Source organism: Emys orbicularis, chromosome 5 (genome assembly GCF_028017835.1).
Source record: "Emys orbicularis isolate rEmyOrb1 chromosome 5, rEmyOrb1.hap1, whole genome shotgun sequence".
Classification (NCBI taxonomy): domain Eukaryota; kingdom Metazoa; phylum Chordata; order Testudines; family Emydidae; genus Emys; species Emys orbicularis.
Window position 1 is genome coordinate 43565101 of NC_088687.1, and position 12638 is coordinate 43577738.

The following is a 12638-nucleotide window of genomic DNA, read 5'->3' on the forward strand; positions in this document are numbered from 1 at the left end:
ATCAAGGTGTGATCAGATTGTATGAAAGTTGTAAATTTACTCTAGTGCACACAGCCTGGCCTTCAGTGTTGCCTACAGGTGAATTTCACTCCAAGTACTTAAAAGAATAGTAGAAACTCAGTAATGCTTCAGACATCAGTACCTGGGAGAAGACAATGAGATATATATATCTCATTGTCTATATATATATATATATATATATAAAAAATAGTACAACTTTGATAATCTAAACAAAATGAGAAAAATCAAGTTCAGATAAGCCAGATTTCAGACAATCATTCGATTGTGAAATGAAACAACATCTAGAGAGCCATGTACAGTACAACTTCTGTTATCCCAAATGCCTTCCTATCTGCTACTCACATACCTGCCACAGGGTCCCAACGCAACTGGCCACAGGAACGGTGTTTCGTAAAGAAACAAAGATGGATATGCAACAGATTTTAGATTCCTTAATAGAAATAAACATGGTAGCCACCAAACCTGAAAGGCTTACAAGAACAAAAATATTGGTCTTGTGCCTTTGTTTCTTTCGGAAGTATAAACTCAGCCTGTAATTTAATTTAATTTTTAATGCATTAGAAATATCAAGAAAGTCAACTCTGCTCATCCCTAGGTTTGCTGGAGAAAATGTGTATTATGGGCTCTCACATCTTAAATGAAGGGGAATGGGTTTTGTTTCCAACAATGTCCTTTCTCTAAAGTGTTAGTCACTGAACTTACTTACATTTAAAAACAAAAACAAAAAACTGAGTATTAGTTTGACTAACTCTACTTCTCAGCTTTCACTCCTGGGATGTCTCATTTCACTAGTTCTTCTGTCACCCACAGTCTTCCAAGCTATATAGGCCTTGCATTTTTAGCATAAAAAATAAAATAAACGCTATCCAAAAAAGAAACGGAACAAAAATACATCCCCTTATAGGCCTTCTTTATATATTATGAAGCATCAAAAAAAGGGTGCAAGCTAATATTTTTTAAAGTCTTTTCCAGGTCACCTTTTAAAACAACCCTAAGAAAAGGCAATAGCAAACATTAATATAGGCTTGTCTTCTTCATGATTCTCAAAAATTCTTGCTCATTTACTTCTCCATCTCCATCTCGATCAGCTTCATCAATCATTTCCTGTAAAGAACATTTTTAAGACTAACAAGCAGACTCAACACAAGACCTTTTATTTACTTTAAAGTAGGGCTCTCAAGCGATTTAAAAAAAATTATTCGTGCTATTAAACAATAGAATAACATTTATTTAAATATTTTGGATGTTTTCCACATTTTCAAATATATTGATTTCAATTACAACACAGAATACAAAGTGTACAGCGCTCACTTTATATTTATTTTTATTACAAATATTTGCATTGTAAAAAACAAAAGACATAGTATTTTTCAATTCACCTCATACGAGTACTGTAGTGCAATCTCTTTATCATGAAAGTTGAATTTACAAATGTAGAATTATGTGCAAAAAATAATTGCATTAAAAAACAAATTGGTGTAAAACTTTAGAGCCGACAAGTCCACTCAGTCCTACTTCTTGTTCAGCCAATCACTCAGACAAACAAGTTTGTTTACATTTGCAGGAGATAATGCTGCCTGCTTCTTGTTCACAATGCCACCTGAAAGTGAGAACAGGCGTTCGCATGGCACTGTTGCAGCTGGCATCCCAAGATATTTACATACCAGATGTGCTAAAGATTCATCTGTCCCTTCATGCTTCATCCACCATCCAGAGGACATGCGTCCGTGTTGATGACAGGTTCTGCTCGATAACAATCCAAGCAATGCGGACCGACGTGTTCATTTCCATAATCTGAGTCAGAGGCCACCAGCAGAAGGTTGATTTTCTTTTTTGGTGGTTCAGGTTCTGTAGTTTCCGCATCGGAGTGTTGCTCTTTTAAGACTTCTGAAAGCATGCTCCACACCTCATCCCTCTCAGATTTTGGAAGGCACTTCAGATTCTTAAACCTTGGGTTGAGTGCTGTAGCAATGTTTAGAAATCTCACATTGATACCTGCTTTGCGTTTTGTCAAATCTGCAGCGAAAGTGTTCTTAAAATGAACAACATGTGCTGAGTCAGGTGAGACTACTATAACATGAAATATATTGCAGAATGTGGGTAAAACAGAGCCGGAGACATACAATTCTCCCCCAAAGAGTTCGGTCACAAATTTAATTAACGCATTATTTTTTTAATGAGCATCATCAGCATGGAACCATGTCCTCTGGAATGGTGGCCACAGCATGAAGGGGCATATGAATGTTAGGCATATCTGGAACGTAAATACCTTGCAATGCCGGCTATAAAAGTCTCATGTGAATGCCTTGTTTTCACTTTCTGGTGACATTGCAAATAAGAAGTGGGCAGCATTATCTCACATAAATGTAAACAAACTTGTTTGTCTTTAGCGATTGGCTGAACAAGAAGTAGGACTGAGTGGACTTTGTAGGCTCTAAAGGTTTGCATTGATCAGTTTTTGAGTGCAGTTATGTAACAAACAAAAAAAATCTACATTTGTAAGTTGCATTTTCATGATAAAGAGATTGCACTACAATACTTGTATGAGGTGAACTGAAAAAATACTATTTCTTTTGTTTATCTTTTTTATAGTGCAAATATTTGTAATAAAAAATAATAATGAAAACGGAGCAGTGTATACTTTGTATTCTGTGCTGTAACTGAAATCAATATATTTGAAAATGTAGAAAAATATCCAAAATATTTAATAAATTTCAATTGGTATTCTATTAACAGTGTGATTAAAACTGCGATTGATCATGATTAATTTTTTAATCGTGATTGAGTTAATCGTGTGAGTTAACTGCGATTAATCGACAGTCCTACTTTAAAGTATATGAAAAAAATATAAAAAGCAAACAAGTTTACACCATGAAATATTTAATTATGCATCTACATTTGGAACACGTTTTGGGTCTAATGCCATATGCCTCATGTACGCTAAATTCCTACTGAATTCAGTGGGTCTTTTGTCCGGTTGGCCAGAACCAAAGTGGTTGTTACCCCTATAAGAGCTACCTCTGCAACTGAAGGCAGAGGAGCAAGGAAGAACAGGAAATGGCTGGACCAGATTGGAGGAGACGGCCCTTCCAGGTGACTGGGGATAGGGTGGGGGATATTTATACCGCATAGTTCCAGACAAGCCCTCTCACTGGGATCAGTGATGGGGGAGTGACCACCAAGCCCCACTCTCCTCTAGGGCAGGAGTTACTGAAATAAGTGGGGCAACAGATTTAGCCACAGAGCTAAGGGGGGGGGAAGTGTTGCCTGGGACTTGTAGGGTAAACATGCTGTTGACCTCCATAGAAAAGCTTTACACAACTGTTGCAGGCTAATAATTGTTACAGAAACTGCAGGCTTCCCTGAGTGGGAACGCTTGGCAGGTGTAGTTCCGCATGGGCTCAGGTTTTGGATACGGGAATAATATAACAAGGTGGTGAAGACCAAGCAATGGGGTAGGAGTCATTAACAATTGCTGCCTTTGTTTCCTTCTGATTGTATCCTTTTGGGTTTCTATTTTGAGATGGAGAAGGGCGAATTAAGAAAATAATGATGACCTGCACTGTGTGATTTATTGCTGGGTAGTCTCAGATATTTTAGGTGAATAAAGTTGTGGCCTAATTAAAACATGTCTATTGCCTCCTGTCTTTCTTTCAGAATAGCCTGACAATTTTGCCTGACAGAGCTAAAGAACTGTCCCAAAGTTTGTTGGGAAATGATTACTAAGGTCAGAATTTACCTGTAATTCTTCATCTGTTAAATTCTCTCCTAGCTCCTTGGCAACTCTCTTTAAATTTTTGAAAGAAATCTTTCCTGTCCCATCATCATCAAATAATCTGAAGGCTTTCAAGATTTCTTCTTTTGAATCTTTCTCATTCTAAAATGAAAATCAAGAAAAAATAAAAACCCATTGTCTAAATGTCCTCATTCATTTATTGCAATTGATTTTTCAGACGAAGTAGATGATTACCATTTTTTGGGTCATCATGGCCAAAAAGTCTTCAAAATCAATGGTGCCACTTCCTTCTTTGTCGATATCTGCTATCATTTTTTTAACTTCTTCTTTCTTTGGCTCAAAGCCTAGAGCACGCATTGCTACCTGCAACAAAGAGCAATTCAGTTAACATATACAACAAGATGCCACTAGAATTATACCTATACCATTTGCATTAAGCAGTGTTTCAGTTCTTTTCCTCAAACTGCAACTATAACTTAAAGCATATAAATCTCAAAAATTCTTATCTACATTTGTCATCCTTTTAATTATTAATGGTAGCATTACATGGTAATGGCATTTTTCCTTTGGAGTGGAGTAGTTTTTTGTGACTTACCGCTCTAACAAAAACAACATAAATTTCTTACCTTGAAAATCAATATGTAATTTATTTTACAGATGAATTGAATTGTTGAACTGGGACTTCAAGTCTCTGCAGGTCTCCTGTTCCCACTGATCCTACTCCTATTGAACTGTACAGCAAAACTCCCACTAATGTTAAGGTAAGGAGGAACAGGCCTCAAGTAAATTATAAAATGTAACTATTCTACTTATTGATATATAAACAGTTAAAAGGAATCCCCATTCCTAGCTCTAGGGACTTTTGATATTTATTTAAAGAGAAAAAAACCCCAAACCTAGAAATGTAACAACTATTAGGTATTTAAGGTCCTTTAAAATCAGTCAGTATGACAGTCAGAAAACAAAATCCCTGCCTTTTACGGGCCATAAACAAAATACAAAACATAACTTTACAAACATGTCATTTAGACCAGGGGTTCTCAAACTTGGGGTCGGGACCCCTCAGGGGGTTGTGAGCTGTCAGCCTCCATCCCAAACCCTGCTTTGCCTCCAGCATTTATAATAGTGTTAAATATATTAAAAAGTGTTTTTAATTTATAAGGGGGGTTGTACTCAGAGGCTTGCTATGTGAAAGGGGTCACCAGTACAAAAGTTTGATAATCACTGATTTAGACTGTCATAGAGGGGGTTAACAGAAGGTATTTTTAAAATTAAATTTTGTACCTGCAGTCTTTCAACACCTTGAACTATGCTTGCTGCTACTCAAAAAATTATTATTTATATAGCATCAGCAGCATGCTAGGTGCCTGAAGCAAATTTAATTTAGAAAGATTACATTCAGTTTCAAAAATACTTAGATTAGAGTGGATTTGGGGTATGTTTCGATCAACCAAAAATTTGTTTTCTGTATTTCTGATCAAGGAAAATTGCTATTTTTTTTCTTTCCATTTCAGAATGGAAGAAGTTTCAGAGTCATGAAACTCCTCCCAAATTGAAAAATCCAGTTCCTGAACAGCGCTAGAAATTATGAATGCATGGGACATATTGAATTATTTTATGTAAGAAACATATTGCAAATTTCTGTTATCTTAGCAGCTAAGTTCCTCCATTTGTTCTAAAATTAACTCTTTTACATATTATCAATATATTAATTAGACCAGCCGGACTGTGCTGACAAGGATTAGTGTTTAAAGTCACTGAAGTGAACAGGAGCTGGGAGTAACTCAACACATCTGAAAATCCAGCCTGCGATTTTTCCAGTTGGGCACCAGGGCCGGATTAATGCAGGAGCTTTAGGGGCTGCAGCCCAGGACTTCGGGCGAAGGGGGGGGTCCCCCAAAAATAAATCCATAATTGTATACAATTCAGTGGTCACCAACCTGTCGATAGCAATCAACTGATTGATCCTGGAGCCTCTGCCAGTCGATCGCGATCTCTGGGCCACTAAAAGTCCAGCGGCGCAGCAGGGCTCAGGCAAGCTGTCTGCATGCCGTGGCCCCACGCTGCTCCCGGAAGTGGACAGCTGCTGGCATATCTCTGCGGCCCCTGTGGGGCAAGTTAGAAGCACCTCTCCCTGCTGCCCCAGCACTGTCCCTGCAGCTCCCATTGGCCGGTTCCTGGCCAATGGGAGCTGTGGGGGCGGCACTTGCGGGCAGCCCATGGAGACACGCTGTCCCCCTCCCCCCAGGGTGCACAGAGACGTGACAGCAGCCGGCCACTTCCAGGAGTGGCGTGGTGCCACAGCATGCAGACAGGCAGCCTGCCTGAGCCCTGTTGCCCCGTCAGCCGGGAGCCGCCTGTGGTAAGCACCTCCCGGCCGGAGCCTGCACCCAACCCCCTGCCTAGGTCAGAATCCCCTCCTGCACCAAACTCTCTCCCAGAGCCTGCACCCCTCAACCTCTCCTGCACCCCAACATTCTGCCCCAGCCTGGAGCTCCCTCTTGCACCCAAACTCCCTCCCAGAAAGAAACGAATATAAAAGCTGTTCTAAGGTAAGAAGTAGGCTATTTTGAATTAACTACCTCTATTCTACATGTTTTAAGACTGAAATGTAACCACGGAATGGCTTTATGTTAATTAAAAGGCAAGTTTAGTATAGCATTAATAGCCTTGATGCCATAATTGTGATCATTTTGTTTTAAATTAGGAAAAAGACTTGTATACAGGGGCCCCACAAAATCTAATAGTCCCAGGCCCACAGGAGAATTAATCTGGCCCTGTTGGGCACCCAAGCATTGGTTTACATTTGTAAAATTTAATTCTCAGAAAACAAGCCATTTCATATATTATTTGTGACTGACAATGCCAGTCTACAACTGAATTTGGACACTGGTGAATAGAGCAGGTCAAGAGCTACAACTTTGAAAATAAACATAAAGAAAAAGTTACAACCTTCAGTTCTTTTACATGAATGCTTCCAGATCCATCAGTATCAAACAAATCAAAAGCTTCTCTGATCTCCTGCTTTTGTTCTTCAGTTAGTTCTGGTTTCGATCCACTTTTCTTCCGCTGGGCAGCACCCAAGCCAGCTTTTCTGTAGTTAGATGCCTTCAATAAATGAATGAAAGACAAAAGTTGGTAAAGACCCATTTCTAAAAAACAAACCAAAAAATACTCAGCAATAGTAGAACAAAGATGTTGGCTCAGTTCTGGCCAGCACCCAGAATCCTTTTGCTCAGAGTATCAGGAACCACCCCAAAGAGAAAGGGTTGAGCTTTTGGCAGCATGGGATAAACACTTTAGCTAGATGTTTCTGCCAGAATAATCAGCAATTAAATAATTAACACTGTTTACACAAACTGTCATCTTTCAGTGGCAGTATTAACATACCACTTAGATGACTGAGGATGTTTATATTTCTTGACTACTGCTTCAGTCTGTCTGCAGAGAACACGGCACTAATTTAACCTTGAAAACGTTAAGAGAAATCTATCTTCACAACCATAATGGCTAGCACTATAGGCTTCAACTTTGAGCATGACTGAAGGGTACCTCAATACTTGTTCAGCACAGAAATGGGAGTGCTTATTCTGGGATTATTTGGAGTTTGCCCCTGGTTAAATTACAGCAGCCTCTGAGCTGCTGTAACTTGTACTCTTTAATTGGCACCCTGGGCCACAGAAACCAGAAAATGGCGAGTATAGCACCTAGCTCTAATACACCCCTAAGTCACTGGCAGTCAGAGAGAGGAAAGGGGGCTGGCTATGTAGGAGCCAGCTATGCAGGGTGTATTCCCCAAGTAGTATAAAGGGGACATATTCCAATGGAGAATTGCATTCCTTCCACCTCCTCCTCTTTTTTTTTTTTTTTTTTTAATTTAAAGCTTAGAATCTGGAGTACAATTCTGCAACAGGAATAGCAACTTCCACTGCATCTCTGAACACAAGAGGCTTCAGCCTGCTTTCAGTCCTGATTCTTGAAAGTTCAAACTTTATGGGCGAGAAAAGTAAATAAAAAGTTTATTACAATGGAAGTTTAATTTTGCACTTAGTAGGAAAAGTTTCTTACCTGTAGTAAGAAATTAGACATTTCAGGCCCTGCCCTAACTTTCTGTCAGTAGGAATGCCACTAAAGTAACATTTTTTAGATTTTATTTTGGGTTGGAATTTTATTTTTAACGTGACTTGTCCATACCAGGTTGGCTTAGGAACCCATTATTCCAGCAAATCTCTCTCACTTTTCTTTCCATTAACATGGCTGCTCCAGATTTTTAATATTTAAAAACCCCTAAGATATCACATTTAAGTAATAGAGGGACTCACTGGGAGACTCTCTAATTGAAAAGGAAGGATAAATTGTTATACAGCAGAGGCCCAAACCTACTGTCTTTCAAAATTTCCATATATCCAGTTGATCAAATGGACACTACTTATTGTTCTTTCCGCACATTTCAAATTTTAACATTGCACAAATTCTTCAGTGCAAATATTCCATTTGCATTCTTTTCTTGCCCACATAATTGCTGTGTATGCTAACTGACAGTCAGACACCAGAACAGGGTAAATTAATTAGGAGAGCACATTTACCCATTCTAAGTGGCACTGTGTGTGTTCCCTGCATGTTACCACACCCAAAATTCAAACTGCAGATTAGCCACGTTTGGTATTTTATCTCTACTAGACAAAAGAGTGACATCACTATGTCACCCCGAAAAAAGGAATTTTTACCTGTCCTACTGGAATTAAACTTGGGTAAGTTTATTTTAGCATCCTGCAATCTAGCCAAAATCAATAATGCCCCATAACATAACAAAAAAAAAAGTGAAATAGGTGGAAAACCTGAACAGACTAGTTTTCTAGGGGCTGAGCAGCAGCTCTTCAAGGTGAGCTCAAGTGTCTTAGCCTCTCTGACACTTTCTCTCGGTGTAGCTCAGAGAAACAACAGGACTGATTCAGACAGGTGCTTACCAAAGACCCCCAGGTCAAGGGAAGTGTGTATGGATTAGTAGTCACATGGGGATAAGCCACCCTAGGGCATATGCAAGCAAATACAGGATACTCGCTAATCGGGGGTCTCCTTATAACTAAAAAAAAAAGAAAAGCAGCACCAGACCCACTCCTTGAATCATCAACCTCTAAGACCCAGAATCCCCTGCACGAGGCCAGAATCTAGCAGCCTGTCTGACCAGAGTTGAAGAGGCTCCTATATTAACCCCTTGACAGGATGTCCACGATTTGATGGTAACAGCTTTAAAAACAATAGAGCCAGTGCTTAGAGCGAACACCACCCGCATGCCAGCTTGTTTGGAACTAGCCCTGCACCTTCCCCCTCCATCGCAGCTTTGCCCAGAAGGCCCAGCACTGGTTGCTGCAGCAGGGCTGGGATCCCACCTCATCTTCACACAGGGCGGTCAGCCTCGCCGCTTTGGGTCGGAACGGGCTGTGCCACGGTGCCCAGGCCCGGGGGTTGGCAGCTTGTCTCCCCCAGGCCTGGGGAAGGATTCCCGGCGCACTCTGACGGCTGGGGCAGGTGGGGGCGGATTTACCAGGCCAGTCCTGCTCGGCGCGGGGGGAGGGGGCGTGCACACTCACCATCCGACACGCGGCACTGGGGCTCGCGGGGCGCTGAGTGGGGCTGATGCGGGGCGTCAATTGTTCTGCCACCAGCACACACTGAGTGCCTCTCCTTGGTCCGGCAGCGCGGCCCGTCCAATGACCAGCGAGAACGCCCCCGAAGCCCCGCCCGCTTCCATACCCGGGGCCAGTCAGGTGCGGCGGGCATTGTGAGGTCACACCGAACGCCATGTTGCCCGTTGTCTTGGATACACACTACAAACGCAGGCGTCGTTGTCCTGGCAACAAATCCCCGTTTTAGCTGCCGCCGGGAACTTGGGCGCATGCGCCTGCCCGAAATGACGGAAATCCCGCGCTGCGTGCGCTGCTGTTCGCCCGCGTCTAGAACGGTAGTGACCCTCCTCCGCGGGCGGCCCGGGCCTCCCCTGCGCGTGAGGGAGAACGAGAGCGGGAGCGGGGCTGGCGGCGGAGAGCGGTCAGTAGTGCGGGCAGGGCGCTGCTCTGGCGGGGCTCAGCGGCTGCAGGGGCGGCGGGTGTCCCGATCCCACACGGGCAGCAGAGCAGCCCTGCCTCTGTTGAGGGCCCAAGCCGCGGAACCCGGCTTCCAGCTGCTGTGTCGAGTGGGTTTTGTCCATTTCCCAGCTGGGGTAACAACAACCCAGCCGGGGGTCGCGCTAGTAACTCCCGCGGGAATCCGTGTGCTGCAGCCTTCTCTCACCCCACTGCTGGCACAGCGCCTGCGGGGCGCGTGGCTGGCGGGGAGGATGCACGGTGGGGCCAGCACCTGTGAAAGATGGGCTGCGAAGAGAGCCTCCCCGCTGAGACACCTTAGCAGTGGCTCCAAGGGGCTGGTCTAGGCGGAGGCATTCCTGGGAGAGAAAGTGTCTGGGGGGCTATGTAGTTTCCGACTTGAGTACAATACTAGATAGGCCGTGCGCTTGGCAAGACTAGGTTGTGGGAGGCCTCTGCTAATGAGGAAAGTCTGTTCTAGTGCCTAATCACCTTCAGCCAATTTGCTCCTTCACTCTCTTTCATTTTTTAAAACTGATATAATGTACACAGTTGTTTCCCTGTGTGTTTAACAGAGCTGCAGACCCTTCTTTAGGGAAAAGGAATGCAGGCTTATGAGGCTCAGTCACTGGCCACAACAATTTATGAGAGGCTGTCATGTGCCCTGTAGATTGAGCTTGTGAAGAATACCTTCCTTACGTGCAAACAGGTAGAGTCAGGAATGCAGCAGGAGACAGTCAGATGCCTATGCACCTACTCAGGGCCCAGTGTGTTCTGAGATAGGGTGACCAGATGTCCTGCTATTACTGGGACCATCCTGTTATTAGGGGCTTTGTTTTATATGGGCAACTATACATCTGCTCCCTCTCCCCCACCCCAAAAAAAGTGTCCTGATTTTTCACACTTGCTATCTAGCCACCCTAGTTCTGAGATGCTGTGGAATTTATCATCCCTGTTGCAAAATTTAACTTCAGGTTCTAGACATTAATTTAAAATAAAAAAAGGAGGGGGCAATTCTCCATTGAGCTATGTGTCCCCTTTATGCCACTCTGGCAATGTTTAAAGGACTTAGGGAAAAGTTTTCAACTAGCAATAATCACGCCTCGGATTAATCTCATTAGCTATGATACTGCCACTGTGCAACACCTTGCATAAGTGGCTCCTGCACAGACAGTCCCCCTTCTCTGCAGCTGCTGGTGGCTTAGGGATGTAGTAAGGTATGTCTACACAACTGCTGGGAGCATGCTTCCCAGAGCAGCTAGATAGACCCACACTAACTCCACCCAAACAAGCATGGTAAAAATAGCAGGGTGGCTGTGGTGGCATGGGTGATAACTTGGGCTAGCCCCCCAAGTACATAGCTGCCCAGCCCCCCAAGTATGTATTCAAGTGAAAAAGAAATGCAGTCTTTTAAGATTCAGGCTTGGTCTACACTGCCAACTTATGACTGTAAAATAACTACATAATTGAGCAACACAATTATACCAACCTAACTCCAAGTGTAGACTGTGTTATGTCAACAGGAGGGCTTTTCCCTTCAACATAGGCACCACCTCCAGGGCCGGCTCTAGGCACCAGCCCAGCAAGCAGGTGCTTGGGGAGGCCAACGGAGAAGGGCGGCATGTCCGGCTCTTCGGCGGCAATTCGGTGGCGGGTCCCTCACTCCCTCTGGGAGCGAAGGACCAGCCGCCGAATTGCCACCGAAGACTGAAGCGGCGGCGGTAGAGCAGATCGCGATCGCGGCTTTTTTCCCTTTTTTTCTTTTTGCTGCTTGGGGTGGCAAAAATCCTGGAGCCGACCCTGACCACCTATCGGGGAGGTGGCGTACTCACACTGACCAGAGAAGCTCTTCAGTTGGTGTAGGTAGCATCTTCCCTAAGCACTGCAGAAGCACTAGTGCAGCTGTGCCACTGCAGTACTGTAAGTGTAGACAAGCCCCCTGTCTCTAGCCAGAAAAATTTCTGAGAAACGATCAGTCTCCAAATAGCAATATGCTTGAGGTAGCTGGGATAAGGAATTGCTGTTACTCTGCATGGTTCATAGTAAACGAAAACATTTTTCAGCTGCCAGTTTTCCAGTAACTGCAGCTCCACCAGGGCTAGCAATGGGGTATGTGGGTGGGTATGTGCACTTATGTACAGACAATTCAGCAGTTTTTACTAACACTTCATGATAATATACTAAGAGCTGGAAAATTGATTCAAAATTTTATAGTGTAGAAAGACCTTTAAAGATTAAGATGCTACTGGGGAAAGCAAAGCAAAGTAATACAAACATACAGTCTCTCTTTCTACTTCAGATTGTAAAAATAAGATGCAATTTTAGGCCAAAAAAGATGATGCAATGAAACATACTCTTTTTCTAGAAAAGAGTTTTTTCTTCTGCTCTGCTGTTCACAGAGGATAGTCTTTCCAGTGGAGTTGGTCCTGTAAGTCAGGTAGGGTTGGTAAAAACCCATTAAGGCAGTCAAAGCGTCTCAGGCTAGTTAAAACATCACACCCCCTAGGTGACATAGTTATGCTGGAAGAACCCCCAGTGTAGATGCAGCTGTGCTGACAGAAGAGTGCTTCTGTCGGTGTAGCTGATGTCACTCGGACGTGGCTTTCTGTTGGCATATACTGTGTCTACACTACGGGTCTTTGCCAGCATAGCTATACCAACGTAGCTAGGCTGGCAAAGCATTTGCAGTGTAGACAAGGCCTCAGTTTCTCCATTGATGCTTCTCCATAGACAATTCCACCTCTTACTCTTTTGTTATCTTACAGGGTCTTCCTCCTTTTCTTTCTTCACCCTTCCCT

At 43.2% G+C, this 12638-nt stretch overlaps 1 protein-coding gene and 1 pseudogene across 1 annotated transcript; both read right to left on the reverse strand.

The window, feature by feature from the left end:
* Positions 1-1035: 1035 nt before the first annotated feature.
* On the reverse strand, positions 1036-9561 carry LOC135879251 (uncharacterized). Its single transcript, XM_065405169.1, has 5 exons — positions 9349-9561; positions 6710-6865; positions 3992-4120; positions 3761-3898; positions 1036-1125 (listed from the first exon to the last, which is right to left on the reverse strand). The coding sequence occupies exons 1-5, from the start codon at positions 9559-9561 to the stop codon at positions 1036-1038; spliced, it is 726 nt and encodes a 241-aa protein (XP_065261241.1).
* Positions 9562-10805: 1244 nt separating this feature from the next.
* Positions 10806-10987, reverse strand: LOC135879810 (U4 spliceosomal RNA; annotated as a pseudogene).
* Positions 10988-12638: the final 1651 nt, after the last annotated feature.

Bases quoted from the DNA above. Each gene is read 5' to 3' on its own strand.
- LOC135879251 (XM_065405169.1), bottom strand. From the start codon at position 9,561: ATGGCGTTCGGTGTGACCTCACAATGCCCGCCGCACCTGACTGGCCCC. The intron at 4,121-6,709 runs GTTGTAACTTTT...TCTTTGTTGCAG, and splicing joins TTCATGTAAAAGAACTGAAG to GTAGCAATGCGTGCTCTAGG. The intron at 3,899-3,991 runs GTAATCATCTAC...TTTTCATTTTAG, and splicing joins CCATGATGACCCAAAAAATG to AATGAGAAAGATTCAAAAGA.